Source organism: Thamnophis elegans, chromosome 13 (assembly GCF_009769535.1).
Source record: "Thamnophis elegans isolate rThaEle1 chromosome 13, rThaEle1.pri, whole genome shotgun sequence".
Taxonomy (NCBI): domain Eukaryota; kingdom Metazoa; phylum Chordata; class Lepidosauria; order Squamata; family Colubridae; genus Thamnophis; species Thamnophis elegans.
Genome location: NC_045553.1, coordinates 47,670,135 through 47,687,095, shown reverse-complemented (window position 1 = coordinate 47,687,095; position 16,961 = coordinate 47,670,135). Strand labels below are relative to the sequence as shown.

Sequence of the window (16,961 nt, the reverse complement as noted above, 5' to 3'; positions counted from 1 at the left end):
CGAGTTCTGCACTTCCACGCATGCGCAGGATGCATACAGCGCCTGCGCGATCCTCCAGGAGCAGCTGGAGCATCGCACAGATGCTAGTACGCATGCGTGCGCTGCACGCATGCACGAGGATGCCGCCGGCCACGTTCCAACCGAACCGATTGGAACGGGGCGAGAAACCCACCCCTGCAAAGCTGGATATGGTTTCAGAATTAGAAACTGTATGTTGCTTAGAACCACAAGGATGTTGCTCGTTTCTCAAATTTGCCAATCTCATCTGGGACAGAAAGCATCTGATATGTGAAGGAAATAATCTTTGGCAGCTTTATTTTTTGAAACTAGCACCAACTTCAGAGGAGGGTTGCTACTGGTTTGCACCAGTTCAGGTGAAGCGGTAGTGAAAATTGTGACGGGGTCACCGAATCGGTAGGGATGGCAGGCTGGCCATGCCCGCAAACTGGTTCCCGTCACTGCAGCATGTTTTTTTTTTTTGGCATTTTTAAATGTTCTGCGCATGCGCAGACCTATTTACAGGAAACTGCGCATGCAAAGCACATGCGCCACGAACTGCCAGTAACGCTGGCAGCGACCCACCCCTGACCGACTTCACCCCATTTTTTTTTAATTCTGCTTCCAAGAAACAGGCCTGCCCACAACGGCCAAGGAGTTCTTATCGCTTGCCTCATTTCTGAATCAAAACAAAAATGTCTTTATCAATACGGAAGATACTGCAGTTAGAGCATGTCCTTTCCTTTGTCCTTGGATCATCCTGCAAAAATACCACGTGAAGAATAGAAGAGCAGAAACAAACTCCCTCCTTTCTGGGAAAAAATGTTTTGGATTGCCAAACAGGTAAAGATGGAAACTCGGCAGCTGATCAAAGCCAGGTGGCGAGAAACGAAACCTGTGTTATATTTAGCCATACCTCACAAATATTCCATCTGGATATCAGCAATTAGTTGATGTGCTTATTATAATGCGAAAGATGTTGCCAGGTTCTAGATGATCAGGCGGCTGTAACTGTTGTGGCCCGCCAGTGGTCAGCGAAGCTGGCAGCAGATTCGGACACTGAGGAGGTTGTGGAGGAAGATGGGCCAGTCCTGGAGTCTGGGGAAGGCTCTGAGGAGGGCTCTGTGTCGGAGGCAGAGAGGGGACCAAGGCCGTCCGAAATTTATCAGCTGCCTTCAGAGTCGGACATCAGGGAGGCAGAAGAACAACTGGAGCTTGTTCCCGATGTGCGCATGCACAGAGTTGCCAGAGGAAGGGAACAGCTAAAGAACAGGGGTCGACGAGTAAGGCCACAGGTGGACGATGAATGGCCCCTCTCAGAGGAAATAAAAGAGGAGCGAAAGGGGAGTGGAGTTTGCAGGAGACAATTAGTTCATTTCATTGGTTTGTGATTCTCTGAGACTCCTTGTCAAGTTCTGCAGAGATCGGCCTGGCAGCTCTCCAAGCCAGATAAGGTCTGTGACCATAAATCCTCCCTCGAAAGACTTTGCTGGATGTGAATGAGCAGAATTCACAGCAAATTAATAAAAGAGGTTTTTGTCGGGACAAGGAATTTGCTTCAGGCTCTTGGGAAGCCTCGGTCAGAACAGATCAGGCAGCTGTAACAAGGAAGGGAATCAAGTTCTCCCAAGACCATTTCCTGGTCAATAAGATCTCTGCTTTCACGGTTAAAGATGGATGGAAAAAGAAGATGACCAGCACCAACTGGATGGACTCAATGACAGAGATGATGGGTTCACCAGCGGAAGATATAAATGACCAGACCAGGGACAGATCTTCATGGAGAAAACGTGGTTGCTAGAAATTAAAAACAACTTGATGACATCCAATCAACCAATCAATCAATCAATCAATCAATTTGTTTAGATCCATGTGCCCCTTTCAGGGAGGAAAAGAACCTCCCCGTTCAATGCAACAGCCATGTTTTTGTGTGCTAAAGTTTGTATCGATAGGAACATTCCCCATCTTGAATCCGTCTCTCACCACCGGCTCTTCAATATCCGTAAATTTCGTTTTCTACCCAAGCGGACTCTTTGCTTGGCCCCACTCGGTCATGGCAGAGTTCATAGATGTCGTTGGTGACAAACCCGCTTTCGGTGCTTGCCAAGGTCACGAAGCCACTCTCGGAGTTGTTGACCACCATATTGTCATAGTCTCCACAGAGGTCTTCTCCTCCGAGACGGACACGGAAAGAGGAGTTCTGGGTTTGTGGTCTCGTTCCATCAAGATCGGCTTCCCCCTGGGTTTTAATCACGTTATATATCTCTAAACTGGGGCTGTTTCGCGTCTTGGTAGACGACCAATCGTCTTTTTCCTTCGTGTTCTCCTCTCTCTGCTCCCGTTTCCTTGGCCAGGAAAGAAAGGAAGGGATGAAGGAAGGAAGGAAGAGAAAGGAAGGAAGGGAGGAAGAGAAAGAAAGAAATGAAGGAAGGAAGAGAAATAAAAGAAGGAAGGAAGAGAAAGGAAGGAAGGGAGGAAGAGAAAGAAAGAAATGAAGGAAGGAAGAGAAATAAAAGAAGGAAGGAAGGAAGAGAAAGGAAGGAAGGAAGAGAAAGAAAGGAAGGAAGGAAGAAAGAGAAAGAAAAAAAGAAGGAAGGAAGGAAGGAAGGAAGGAAGGAAGGAAGGAAGGAAGGAAGGAAAAATATATTAACTTCCTTCTGATTTTCTGAGTTTTCTTCTACTTTCTAACTTGGGTTAGTCATGAATGAACCATGGTTTTGCTGGATGCTTGGGTGATCTAGACAGATAAGAAGGGGTAGCCTTGCTTTTCGATAGTTTTTAAATTAAAATACTAGTTGATAGCCTGGCGTTGCCTGGGTATTTATTTATAGAGGTAAAATGTCTGGACCAAACGTAATTTCTAATGTTGGATTTTCCCCCTTACCAGGGAGAGCCCCCTTGTGGAATACTGTGAAGCCGTTACCATGGCAATTCCACTGTGCTGTAGACTAATAAAGCCATTTTACGGTAGTACAGTAGAAGCCATTTTAAGGCACAACAGGCTATATCAACACCCCCCCCCCGAGGAGTGTTAGGGGTGTCTTACCCCTACAGTATTTGTTTCCAGAGAGTAAGTCATCTGTGTACCAAGTTTGGTTGAAATTGCTTGAGGCACTCCAGAGTTATGGTGGAACACAGACACACAGACACACAGACACACAGAAACACAGACACCCCCCCCCCGAAAGAACTGGTTCAGGGTCGTGGCAGTCCTGGGTTACTGCTGGTTCCAGTGACCCACGCCGCCAAGTTAATACCTACTTGGCCGAACTGGGCCGAACTCCGGTAGGAATCCACCTCTGTTGTGAGATCAAAACGCACCCAAAATTTAACAGCAGAGATGGCAGGAGACAAGAGTTTTAGTTTAGAACAACTCAGATGTCTCAACAAAAGCTGACTTGTCCAGAGGAAGGCTTAAGTTCCTCCTTTTTTGACTCCGGCTCGCAAGCATCTCCTTCCTGTGAGTGGGTGGGGAGGCTAAATCTGGAAACCACGCCGATGCAATCCTTCCCCTCTTCAACTCATGGAGAAAAGAGTGATTCTGGGGAAGGGAAAGACTTTACTTGCAACTGGGTGTAAATTAAGGGCAAGCTCTCTCGAGTCCAAACAAAGTGTGTGTTAGTCCTATAGACCAGATCAAGAAACCAATGGCATGTAGTTCAGAGTGAATTTGATTGTAATAGCCATAGTGGCAGGATCTTGCAAACCCAAATGTGTGTCTCTCTTCTTCTCTTTAAGTTTGTGTGAATCGGGGCGGAACTTGTTTTCTCACGTTCTTGTCTTGGCCTGGGCTCAAGCCACGCTTATCTAATCTTGGCCATGGGAGCAACTTTTCTTTCTGTCTTTTAAGGCCTTTCCCCCCCATGTCCGCTAAAGCAGGGGTCCCCAACCTGGAGAACTTTACGACTTGTCGTAGTATTGTAGTATTCCTCACTGAGGAATTCTGGGAGTTGAAATCCACAATCCATCAAGTGGCTGGCTGAGGAATTCTGGGAGTTGAAGTCCACAAGTCATAAAGATACCAGGTTGGAGATCCCTGCTCTAAAGCAGAGATCGGAAACCCGTGGCTCTGGAGCCACATGTGGCTCTTTCATCCCTCTGCTGCGGCTCCCTGTCGCCAGTTGGCTACACAATTGATAGGGCTTTCAGTTAGGACAGGTAGAGGAAAATAGCAATAGCAATAGCAGTTAGACTTATATACCGCTTCATAGGGCTTTCAGCCCTCTCTAAGCGGTTTACAGAGTCAGCATATCGTCCCCACAGTCTGGGTCCTCATTTCACCCACCTCGGAAGGATGGAAGGCTGAGTCAACCTTGAGCCGGTGAGATTCGAACCGCCGAACTGCAGTTAGCAGTCAGCTGAAGTAGCCTGCAGTGCTGCATTTAACCACTGCGCCACCTCGGCTCTTCGCCAGACTAGGAGGAGACTCTATGGTAGGGAGAACTAGACTTCTGGTTGGCAGAGGAAAAAAAACACCGCGCAAGAAGGAGATTCTATGGTGTGTGTGGGGGGGAACCGGACTTCCGGTTGGCTCCAGAATTGAAAGGGGGACTTCCGGTTAGGATCTTTGTGGCTCTTTGAGTGTTTAAGGTTACCAACCCCTGCTCTAAAGTTTAGGGGTTGTATGGATCTAAATTCAAGGAACGAAATTCCTTGAGCAAAATGCTTTGGCCTTCCCTATGCTTAGTTTGCAAGACTCCTATTATTTCCTGAAGGAACTCAAAAATCTGTTTTTTTTCTTGGGACAGGGTGCTTTTCTTAGCCAACACCTGTTCCAACAAGAAAAGCGTCTCAGCTGTGCACAGACAACAGTATCATCTCTATTTCTTCTCCTCTCTCTACCTTGGCCTTGAGGCATTGCCCTCAAAACTGTTCCCAGTTTGTATTATAATGCCACTTGCCTTTTTGCGTAAACCCAAAAGATAAAAACGGCGATGGCGATCAACAGAAGCAAAGCAGGAATGCTTGAAATTAAGATGTACAGAAGGCTCCAAGCAGGCTCTGAAGAGGAAAGAAACGCACGAGTTTTAATGTGTTACCGAGAACAAAGTTTGATCACAGTGGAATTGTGACTTTCAAACCCCCATTTATTTATGAATTGTGGGGAGATACTCTCTGTGTAGGGTATAAAGCAACAAGAACAATGTATATTAAATTCTCTTCGGGTGCGGCAAAGACATTTCTTCTCCGAGAAAGTCAGGGTATTGTTAAAACAGCTTTGGAGAAAGGAAACTGCAACTGTATTTTTAAAGTATTTTTTTTTTTACTAGAAGGTTTCACTCACAGTAAACATGACATCATATAAAGTAAGATTAAATAAAAGGAAAAGTGTGAATTCAGGGTTCCACCACAAAACTGCGGTAGACAAAAGCGCGCTCGACGAAAGCGCGTACGTGACGTCATCACAGCGCGACGAAAACATCGCGCTGTGATCGATAAATGTAAAAATAAAGCGAAAACCTTACCCTAACCCCCCCAAACCTAACCCTAAACCTAACCCTAAACCTAACCCTTAACCTAAGCCTAAATCTAACCCTAAACCTAACCCTTAACCTAACGCTAAACCTAACGCTAACCCTTAACCTAACGCTAAACGTAACCCTAACGCTCTAAACCTAACCCTAACCCTTAACCTAACCCTAACCCTAACCCTAACCCTAACCCTAACCCTTACCTTTATGTGAATCGGCTTGCTTTAATTTTATTTTTATTTCAATTTTTAATTTTTTCGTCGCGTTGTGATGACGTCAAATGCGCGCTTTCGTCGAGCGCGCTTTTGTGGACCGCAGTTTTGACGGGTCATGGAATTCAGAACTCAAGAAACGTGATTAAGACATATGAATAAGAAAAGATACATAAAGAAAAGACTTCCAACTTTCTTTGCCACAACGATAACAAACTTATTCTTTTTCCATCCTCATTAAAATTACAAGAAATGAAGTTCCTGAGATACTAAGAGAAAATGGTTGGAAGGAGAAAAGAAAGAGAAGGATTTGTTTGTAGAATAGAATGAAATTTAGTAAATATAGCCAAAGGTATATGTTTAATATAATGTGTGGGAAATAGATTAAAACTATTACTTGTGGATAACTAATCAAATGAAATGTGTAATATATAAAACTAAATTTGAGAATATATGTTTGTTAAACAGAATAACAGATAGAATAATATGTTAAATGTGATTAACTTGGAGAGGCAAATAAGGATATTGTCAATATATTAAGAAGAAATTAAAATTAAGTGGGAGATTATGGAATGAAAATAAGATGACTGAAATGTAAAATGGAAATAAGATGTAACATGTACTATGCATAAATAGAAGATGTAAAGAGGGGGGAGGGACCTGGACAACACTTTGCTTATAATTTTTTTAAACTATGTTAACAAAAAATTAAAAAAAACTTTGTTTAAAATTACAAGAAATTGCAGGGTTTTTTTTTGGTACCTTTGGCCTGTGGGAGGGTTTTGTTAGCGACAGCCTCCTGCATGGGGGGTTCTGGGGATGTGAATGCTGAAGACCCTGTTATATACCCTAGGGAAAAAAGTGTTACGAGTGTTACGATTTAAGGATGTTGTCTCGATAATGTAAGTAGTTGATTTGGATAATTCAAGATTAACGAGGCCCTAAGAATGATGGAAGAGGATTTAGGACTAGGATAAGACTCAAATTTGGGCGAAGCATCCACATTTTGGGGGTCAATCAGTTAGAAAAGGATCAATTAGCATCCAACATTTGAAAAAGCAATTGAGAGTCATCAGTTCAAAAGAAGGAACTTTGCTTATTTATTGTTTAAAACAACATTTCTCAACTTTGCAAACTTTACGATGTGTGGACTTCAGCTCCCAGAATCCCCACAGCCAAGCTGGCTTGGGGGAATTCTGGGAGTTGAAGTCCACACATCTTAAAAGTTGACAAGGTTGGGAAACACCAATTTAATGGATAAGTCTGTCTTTCCTTTGGGAGTGGAGCAGTGGTGAAATTCAATTTTTTTTTACGACCAGTTCTGTGGGTGTGGCTTGGTGGGCGTGGCAGGGGAAGGATACTGCAAAATCTCTATTCTCACCTATTTTAGGGCCAGCCAGTGGTGGCATTTGCCGATTCTCCGAACTACTCAAAATTTCTGCTACCGGTTCTCTAGAACCTGTCAGAACCTGCTAGATTTCACCCCTGGAGTGGAGGAAACTCCAGAGTGGGGACAAATCTCTCCTTCTTTTCCCATAAACAATAACAACAACCTTGTGAGGAAGGCTGGCTGGAATGCAGAGACCTTCTGAAGTCATGAGAAGGCTCCTAGGCTCCATGGTTAAACGTGGACTCCAATTTACATCTCCCTAGTACGCCTCATTGTCTTTCTCACGCCTCTAACCATTTCTTTTGCATTTTTTTTGGCATTGTTTGTTATTTGTGCTAGATTTGGCATTCCTCCCAGCAAAAGTCGCAACCTCCCCCTCCTTTCCCTAACACCAAATGTTACCTGTTTGAGAAGCAGCCAATTCAGGGACAACTGTTGGCTTTTCTGCAAAGAGAAGGAAAACAATCAAGACGGCACACATGCTGAAAAACCAAGCCCCAAATCCTACATTTGATTACAGGAACTTTAAAACCACCGTGCGAGAAGCAAAGATAAAGGTTCCCCTCGCACATATGTGTTAGCCGTTCCCAACTCTAGGGGGCGGTGCTTATCTCCATTTCAAAGCCAAGGAGTTAGTGCTGTCCAAAGATGTCTCCGTGGTCATGTGGTTGGCATGACTCAACACCGAAGGCGCACGGAACGCTGTTCCCTTCCCACCAAAGGTGGTCCCTATTTTTCTACTTGCATTTTTACGTGCTTTCGAACTGCTAGGTTGGCAGAAGCTGGGACAAGGAACGGGGAGCTCACTCCATTGAGGCTGGGAGGGGGAATGTTACCTTCTGAATATTTACAAATAAAGTTGTTTTTCATGTTGCATCGGTCATCGTTCCACTGGAACAGGTAACGTCCCCCGTCGCCAGCAGGTGCCGAGGGCTGGTGATACATCACCACGCACCACTCACTTCCACAGGAGGGCTCATCCGCGTACCAGTTTCTGTAAGGAGGACAAGCAAATCATGAGAATTTGCCTGGCCTCCACCAAAAATAAAAAATAAAAAATGGGTACACTACAGAATTTAGATAACTGGCAAAAATTGTGGGGAAGAAATTATAGATTAACAAAGTCAACATCTTGCTTGATGCTCTTTTCTTTATTTAGGATTATTATTGCATTTAATATCAGTGTTTAGAAAATAATATTAGGAACGCTATTGTTTAAGTCATTGAATGCAATTGAACTGAATGAAAAAGTGATAATACAACGGTAATAGTTGTACAGAATATTTTTCAGATAGATAAGGAAACAATTGACCTATTAATTATTAACTATGAATGACTCGCTATCAATTAAGCAATTAATTAAATAATTGTAGTATTACACTTATCTGAAAGTAAAGTAAGTACTATAGAGGTATTTTTAGAGGTATATTGACATGTGAAAAGGTGCTTTTTCAAAACGCACAGGGATTTTATTACCATATGTGGTGGAGCTGTCCATCGGCAAAAAAATATTGGTTAAAGATAAAAGAGTGGTTAGAGGAGATGATTTATTCTTATTAGGCATACTGCCAGGGAAATACAATACAAGAATTATATATTTAATGTTACACGTCGTAACAGCGGCTAGAATTCCTTATGCACAAATTTGGAAAAACAGAAGTATACCTACAGATGAAATGGTAATAAAGAAAATATTAGAATGTGCCAAAATGGACAAGTTAACGATAGAACTTAAAGATAAAGGGGAAATAGAATATTGCTCAATATGAGTAATTTATGGTATAAATGGCTAGATAATAGGCGCAGAGGTTAGAAAATTAATAATGAAAGAAGATTAACAAACTAGAAACAAATAACGGTACAGAGTTATATAGAAGAATACATATTGCAAGCAATATCATTATTGCATTGTACACAACTGTAAATCAAAATGCGTAGATAAATGTACAGAGAGTTACGTCATAACCATGGAAACAATGACTAAAACTATGCTGTACAATATTCTGTATTTAAAAAGAGGCTATACCAGTGATGGTGAACCTTTTCGGCACCGAAGGCCGAAAAGGGAGCGAGCGAGTGTGTCTGCTTTGCACGCATGTCTCATCTGTGACCCGGAAGAGGAGCTGCCCAGGGGCCATGCACATGCTGGAAAATGAACTTCTGTTTTCTGGTGTGCAAAAATGCACGGCCACCCAGCTAGCCTTCCGGTTACTGATGCGCATATGCGCACAACAAACAACTGATTGGCGCGCATGCTCACGCCAGGAAAACAGAAGACCAGCTCTTCCAGTTTTGGGCAGTGCCGCATGTACGAAGGCCAGCTGATCATCGCGCGCGCATGTGTGCCAGAACTCTGGAAGAGGAATGGGCGTCGGCGTGCATGTCGGGCAATATGACTCCGTGTGCCCCTTCGGGCACGGTGTCATAAGTTCGCCATCAGAGGACTACACTGTATGATTAAGAGGAAAATGGTTGTGATTAGAGTGTATAACATTATGTATATTTAAAAAGAATTAGAGACGACCAGTATGCCGCTGTTGCAAAATTGAAAATTGTGATGTAGAACAAAGGAAAATGTACAATAAATATATATTTTAAAAAAAGAGAGAGAGTCTGCCTGGCCTCCTAAATCTGTGATGGCGAACCTATGACACGCATGTCACAGGTGGCATGCAGAGCCCTCTCTGCTGGCACGCACGCCGGTCAGATCTCTCTGATGTTTCTTTCGTGAGCTTCTGCTTCCCTGCAAACGACGGAACAGAAGCTCCCAAGAGAAAAAGAGCTTACCTCTTAGTATAGTCTTTATTATCATTGTACAAAATAAATACAATATTCTTACTAGGTATATGTACTGACGTTACAGTGGTAGAGACTAACTTGATTCTGCACCTAATATCGGCAGCAAGACTGTTGGTGGCGCAATACTGGAAGAAGGAAGACTTGCCTACAATTGAAGAATGGACATTGAAAGTCACAAACTTAGCCGAGATGGCTAAAATATTGGCATATCTTAAAGATCACTCAAATGAGAGATATAAACGAGACTGGAAAAAATGGATTGACTATATACAAAATAAATACGGGACCAAGAAATTCCAGTTAGCCTATGCTTAAGATCAGAAATGATTTAAATTGTTTAGCTCAGCAAGAAGAAGCTAAGGTCAATGTAGAATGTCATTAATTTCTTTATTTCTTTTTTTCTCAATAGATTTTAGACTGTGTTTGTTAAAAATCCATACCGTGTACGGGTTCTGGGAAGTCGGGGGGGGGGAAGGAGAGGGGGGGTTGGGGGAGGGGGAGGGAGGGAGGGGTATACATTAGGCTAGACAAGAATTTGGTGGAAAACTAGAACTATTTTGACACACAAAAAATTGTACTCCGATGTCTTACTGATTGAGGAATGATGAAATGTTTGTTTTAAAAGAAATAAAACTTTTGAACCCCCCCCCCAAAAAACCTAATTAAAAAAAATAAAAATAAAAATTGGTTGTTGCGCTGCTGGTGTTGGGATGCCCCAGCTCACGCCAGCCAGCCGGTCTTTGGGTCCCTGCTGCACATATGCGCATGTCAGCGCATGGACGTGTTTGCCTTCGCACACCCACCTTTCAGTCTGGGCATGTCCGAGCACGTAGTTTGGTCACTTGGTGTCTAAAATGTTCGCCCTCCCTGTCCTAAATTCTTGATGGAAACTTCATTCTGGCTTACCGAAAGGTGGACGAACTCCCGTCGGTCCAGGTGTACAAAGATGGACATTCGGTGCCGTTCTCGGGTTCGTCTTCTCTCCGGAGGCCGATCCAGAAATCGCCATCGGAGGCTGAAAAACGCTGGATCATATTCTCAACCATCACCTGTTCCGACTGGGATTCGATGCTGACCAGGTCTGCGCCATCACTCCGGCAGGTTTGAAGCGCTTCCTGGAAGCCGACCCTACGTGCGACTTCGTGGAAGTAGACGATTTTGTAGCAAGGCCGTTGCGTGCCTCTCAGGCAGACGGCCTGCCCTGTGGAGCAGAAACAGCCTCGGTTAGAAGGAGGGGAGCTGGGTGGTCCAACACTTTGTCAACTTTAGGACTTGCGGACTTCAACTCCCAGAATTCCCCAGCCAGCATGGAATTCTGGAAATTGAAGTTCACCGTGACCCGTCAAAAGCGCGTTCCACAAAAGCGCGGTCGATGAAATCGCGTATGTGACGTCATCACAACGCGACGAAAAAGATCGAAAAATTGAAATAAAAATTAAATTACAGCAAGCCGATTCACATAAAGGTAAGGGTTAGGTTAAGGGTTAGGGTTAGGTTTAGAGCGTTAGCGTTACGTTTAGCGTTAGGTTAAGGATTAGCGTTAGGTTTAGCGTTACGTTAACGGTTAGGTTAAGGGTTAGGTTTAGGGTTAGGTTTGGGGGGGTTAGGGTAAGGTTTTCGCTTTATTTTTACATTTTTCGATCTTTTTCGTCGCGCTGTGATGACGTCACATACGCGCTTTCGTCGACCGCGATTTTGTCGTCCGCGGTTTTGTGGTGGAACCGAAGTTCGCACATTTTAAAGTCGCCATATTGGACATCCCTGGGTTAGACAGAGAAAGAATTCTTGACTTCCACAACTGCACGATGTAGATTTTTTCCCAGCATCACAAAAGGAACAGCAATATTCTAAATTCTGCCTTCTTTTCTTGTTGCTGAATATTATGGGAAGAAACCGGTGGCCATGGGATAAAAATGTTTATTTTAAATGTCTATAGAGATTCTCCAGCGTCCAGGTCCTGGTTGTCCCAACGGGGTTTTTTCAAGGGGCAACTAGACTTTCTTGGGGGATTTTTTAAAAAGACGTTTCGCTTCTCAAGGCTCCACATCCATTTTGCCCTACTCAGGTGACTGTGAGAACACAGATAAACCTCAACGACTCTCTAAAAGGATGCAAATGACCAGCTGTCTGCAAGGAGTTATCAATCCTTCCCTTCCCTTCTGTCCAGTTTAGAGCTGAAAAAGGTTCTTGGATGAGAAGCGGAAACATCTCCAAAGAAAAACAAGAAAGTCCAATTGGCACATGAAAAAGCACCTTTGGGTTTATTTCAAATCTGAATTGAGAGTCAAGTGAGGATCCTCAGATTTACTCTCCTGCTTGAGCAGGGGGTTGGACTAGAAGACCTCCAAGGTCCCTTCCAGCCCAGCTCTACTCTACTCTACTCTACTCTACTCTACTCTACATTTTCTTTCCTTCTTCTCTTTTCCATCCTTCCTTTTTCTGTTCTGTTCTGTTCTCTATTCTCTTCTTTCCTTTTTCTCTTCTCTATCCTTCCTTCTTCTCTTCTCTTTTCTTCTTTTCCATTCACAGCAGTCCTCCGCTGGTTGGCAGTCATTTATCTCAATGCTTGATTTATTCCCATGATTTATATGGCCCCCCCACTGTCCAGCAGTGTCTGGGCAGCGTGCGAATGGAAACCCAACAAATTAGAACAATCCAAATAGTAAACAAGTGCCTGATGTTGGGAAGAACTGATTCAAAACTTAAAATAAGAACACAATCGCCAGAGTTTGCGCTTCATGAGATCGTCTTAAGTGACTGGATCTTCTCAGGGTCCTCTGCGTCATTGCCAAGACGCTGCCTGCCCCATTGTTCAGTGTCCTTTGGACGGGCATTGCTAAAACTATCCCAGCCTTGGGAATCCATTCACCCATTGAAGGTAGGTGGGCAAGGAGGGGAGGAAAGTCCCGAGTGGGCTGGGAGGGGGAACAGCCAGAAAGGGGGTGGGAGGATTCCACTACTTTACCTGCCAACCCCCACAGCTTCTTTAAAGGCATGGGGAGGGGGTGTACCTGCTGTCTTAATGGGGCTTTGTTGCCCACCCACCCAAGGGCCGAGGTGGCACAGTGGTTAGGGTGCAGTACTGCAGGCAACTTCAGCTGACTGTTATCTGCAGTTCGGCTGTTCAAATCTCACCGGCTCAGGGTTGACTCAGCCTTCCATCCTTCCAAGGTGGGTGAAATGAGGACCCAGACTGTGGGGGCAATATATGCTGACTCTGTAAACCGCTTAGAGAGGGCTGAAAGCCCTATGAAGCGGTATATAAGTCTAACTGCTATTGCTATTGCTACTTACCCCAGCTCTGAGCAGACGGCAGAGGAGGAGGAGGTTAAGATAAAGCAGCTAAAGGGACCTTTCTGATCTAGGATGGAGCTCAGAGTGGAAACAGAGCCCGCTATGGTCCAGTTCCAGTGCCAGGATTGTACCCCCCCTCCCCTCCGCAAGACGTTTAGAGAGCTGCGGGAATCCCAGCTACGATGCTCTCAGGCTTAGTCCTTTGGCTGACACCCTGGAGGGAAGTGGGTTCAGGTTCCGACGGCTGTGGAGCCCGAATCCAGGGATGCCCTAGGCGATCCGCAGCACGTCGGGATTCCACAGGGCACGGGGGCTTCTGCGCCCCCAACTTGGCCGCCCCCAAACATCCCAGCGGCCTGACGGGAGGCTAAAGGGGCCGTCGCTGGCTCAGGGCCGGACTCCGGCAGCTGAGACCCCCCCTCCTCATCCCATCCCGGACTTGGAAACGCGCCCACCGCCCGACAGCAGACACGACCCCTCCCCACGCCTTCAAAGAAGCTGCGGGGGGGGGGTGTCCGGTCCCGCCGCAGCTTTGGCAGACGAAGTAGGGGAGTCCCCCCCCCCCTTTGGCTGTTCCCTCTCCTCAGCCCACTCGGGACTGCCCTCCCCTCCTTGTCCGGCCGCCTTTATACGCGGGAGCGCTCAAACACTCCACTAGCGATTTACGAATCGTGGTTTTGGATGGGCACGATTGCCCGGTTGATGCGGGGAGGGGGGGGTGTTGGGCCGACGGCTGCACCTCGATTCCCGCAGCCTCCCCCCTCCCGGCCTCTTTAGCTGCTTCATCTTAACCTCCTCCTCTGCGGGCGGCTCCGGGCTGGGGTAGGTGGGCAGCAAAGCCTCAGTAGGCACCAGTTGTTCAGTTGGCATATCTTGGCTTGAAGGCTTGCAACGAATTCAGGGCAACTGGCAGGCTGGCTGCTTGGTTGCCCTTTTGGACTGCAGGTAGAGCCCCCCCCCCCAAAGTAAAGAGGGCGGAGGGTTGTGGCTAGAGCTTTGAGAGGATGCCCGCTACCACCCTGGGAAAAAGGACCACGGGGGAGTTCTGTGGCAAAGAGCCTCCAAGGAGGAGGCTGGCAGAGGGCAAGCTTGAGGGAGGGGGGGGCTGTGTCTTGCAGCTGAACCCCCCCCTCCACCCCTCTGCCCCCATTTTCCCGGCTGGACGGAAGGGGGCTCCCGCTTTGCATCCCCCCCCCCGCCAGCAGACCGCCGTCCCCACGCGCGGCCCCTAAGTGGGGACGTGATTCTAGTCTCCCCGACTTTTGCAAAGTTTCCTCCGCGCTCCAGCCGGGCAGCCCCGCCGTCCGCCCATCCCCGTCCTTTGCGCTTCGCTCCGCCAGCCCCGTCCACCCTCTGCCCGCCCGCCCGCCGGGGGGCCGGACTCACCGCTGGGCAGCCTGGCCTCCTGGCCGCCCGCCGGCTCGCAGAAGGCGCCCAGCCGTAGCAGCAGCAGCGGCAGCTGCCAGAGCCCACCGGCCGCTCCCCCGTCGCAGCCCGGGAGCCACATGGCCGCAGCCGCCGGAGCCAGTGCAGTCGCCGGGAGCGGCCGAACGTCTGGCCCGGGCGAGGCGAAGCGGCTCCGCCTCTGGGCCGGGGGGAGGAGGGAGGGAGGGGAGGGGGGAGGCCGCTGGAGGGGCTCCCGGGGGCGGAGGGCGAGCCTTGGCTTCCAGCCGGCGAGGCTGAGGGACGTGTGTGTGTGTGTGTGTGTGTGTGTGTGTGTGTGTGTAGCAGCGTCCACGCGTGTCCATTGGACCCCCGCAACGCCGAGGAGTGAACCTAGGATGGATTCAGAAGAGTCGCGGGGCATGAAAGAGTTGGAAAGGACCTTGGAGGTCTTCTAGTCCAACCCCCTGCCTAGACAGGAAACCCTACACCACTTCTGGCAAAGGGTTATCCAACTGCTTCTTAAAAACTTCCAGTGTTGGAGCATTCACAACTTCTGGAGGCAAGTTGTTCCATTGGTTAATTATTCTAAGTGTCAGGAAATTTCCTCCTTAGTTCTAAGTTGCTTCTCTCCTTAATTAGTTTCCACCCATTGCCTGTTGTCCTACCCTCAGGTGCCTTGGAGAATAGCTTGACTCCCTCTTCTTTGGGGCAGCCCCTGAGATATTGGAAGACTGCTATCATGTCTCCCCTGGTCCTTCTTTTCCTTAAACTAGACATCCCCAGTTCCTGCAACCGTTCATTTCATCGTATGTTTTAGCCTCCAGCCCCCTAATCCTCTTTCTCATAGGTACTATCAACATTTATCTGTTGACTTCTAGCATTTATCACAACCAGTCTAAGGATACAAAAAGCACAATAGGGGTTGCTCTCTTGCCAACCCGTACATCCATCTCATCTTGCGACAACCCTACTCCTTCCTTCTTTCTTCCCAAACCTCCCTTCTCTACCTTCTTCTTTCCTCCTCTCCTTCCTCTCTTCTTATTCCCCTCCCTCTCCCCTACTCCTCTTCTTCTCCTTCTTACTCTCTTCCCCACTCTTACTACCCACTCCTTTACTTCCTCTCCTCTAATCTTTCTTCTTACAGGCTGTTATAGTGGTGCTGGCACAATACCATCAAATCACGTTTTTGCTTGGCTCTGAAAATAATCGGTCTGACTGAATCGCGGTTCGCCGTCTTGTCTGAATCCAGAAAACCTGGATGAGAAAAACTACCTTCCCAGCAACCTTAAGTCTACATCTTTGCGAGGGATCTTGCAACAAGCCTGGGCCAGATTCTGCTTGGGAACAGAGGAGGAAATGCACACGGAATGCTCCCATCGCAGGATCGGCTCCTGCCCAGATGCTGACGGGACTCATTTGTCTGCTGGTTTCCTGAGCACTGGGAAGCTGGACTGGGCTGAGCTTCCGGGATCCCGAGCCAACTTTCCACTCATCCTGGTTTGGAAACAGCTTCCAGATGCCCAGCCGGGGTGAGGAAGGAAAGGAGGCCAGCTGCAAACATGCTATTTTGGCTTTGGGGTTGGGAGGAAGCAGCCAAGAGCGTGGAAGTTTTCCCTTCCATGCCCCCCTCTGTGTGTGTGTGTGTGTGTTGCTTTCCAGCCCTCTCTAACCAGAGTTAGCATCTTTCCCCCAACAATCTGGCTCCTCATTTTACCCACCTCAGAAGGAGGGAAGGCTGAGTCAACCTTGAGCCAGTCAGGATCGAACTCCTGGCAGTCAGCAGAATTAGCCTTGCAATACTGCATTCTAACAGGAAGGAAGGAAGGAAGGAAGGTAGCAATAGCCCTTAAACTTATCTACTGCTTCACAGTGTTTTCCAGCCCTCTATAACCAGAGTCAGCACCTTGCCCCCAACAACCTGGGTCCCCATTTTACCGACCTCGGAAGGACGGAAGGTTGAGTCAACCTTGAGGCTGGTGAGATTCGAACTGCCCAACTGCTGTCAGTCGGTGATCAGCAGAAGTAGCCTGCAGTACTGCACGCTAACCACTGCGCCACCTCGGTTAACAGAATAACAGAGTTAGAAGGGGTGCTGGAGGTCTTCTAGTCCAACCCCAATGTTTCTTTCGTGGATGGATTCAACAAACCGTGCTCCCAATGAACAGCAGCTCAGAACAATGCGTGACCCCAGCCGCTCAAAAAACACGGGGACTAAACTGCTATCCCACACTGTCAAAACTCTGGCTGTGTGGCGTTGTAAGCTTCTGATGGCTGGGGAGGGACGCCATGGGGAACACAATATTTGCTTCATCCCGTCTCCTTATTAACGTCGGAGGAATTTCTTGGAAGGCTGGACTAGAACGATTCCAACTCCTATTGAAATCTGGCCTGCCGTTGGAAGCCGCATCAGCA

At 47.0% G+C, this 16,961-nt stretch overlaps 1 protein-coding gene across 2 annotated transcripts; it reads right to left on the bottom strand.

Moving 5' to 3' along the window:
- Positions 1–1,524: 1,524 nt before the first annotated feature.
- On the bottom strand, positions 1,525–14,725 carry LAYN (layilin). 2 transcript variants are annotated; one of them, XM_032228893.1, is made up of 7 exons: positions 14,550–14,725; positions 10,776–11,070; positions 7,907–8,064; positions 7,473–7,514; positions 6,443–6,529; positions 4,899–4,998; positions 1,525–2,342 (listed from the first exon to the last, which is right to left on the bottom strand). In XM_032228893.1, exons 1-7 carry the CDS (start codon positions 14,668–14,670, stop codon positions 1,991–1,993), a joined length of 1,155 nt encoding a protein of 384 aa, XP_032084784.1. In that variant the 5' UTR covers positions 14,671–14,725; the 3' UTR covers positions 1,525–1,990. The 2 variants fall into 2 exon arrangements, with proteins under 2 accessions (XP_032084784.1, XP_032084785.1); XM_032228894.1 differs by lacking the exon at positions 6,443–6,529.
- Positions 14,726–16,961: the final 2,236 nt, after the last annotated feature.

Coding starts and splice junctions, on each gene's coding strand:
- LAYN (XM_032228893.1), bottom strand. CDS start 14,670: ATGTGGCTCCCGGGCTGCGACGGGGGAGCGGCCGGTGGGCTCTGGCAG. Junction 8,065..10,775: donor GGGAGTTCGTCCACCTTTCG/GTAAGCCAGAAT, acceptor TCCTCCTTACAG/AAACTGGTACGCGGATGAGC. Junction 4,999..6,442: donor AACCCTCCCACAGGCCAAAG/GTACCAAAAAAA, acceptor TTTCCTCTTCAG/AGCCTGCTTGGAGCCTTCTG.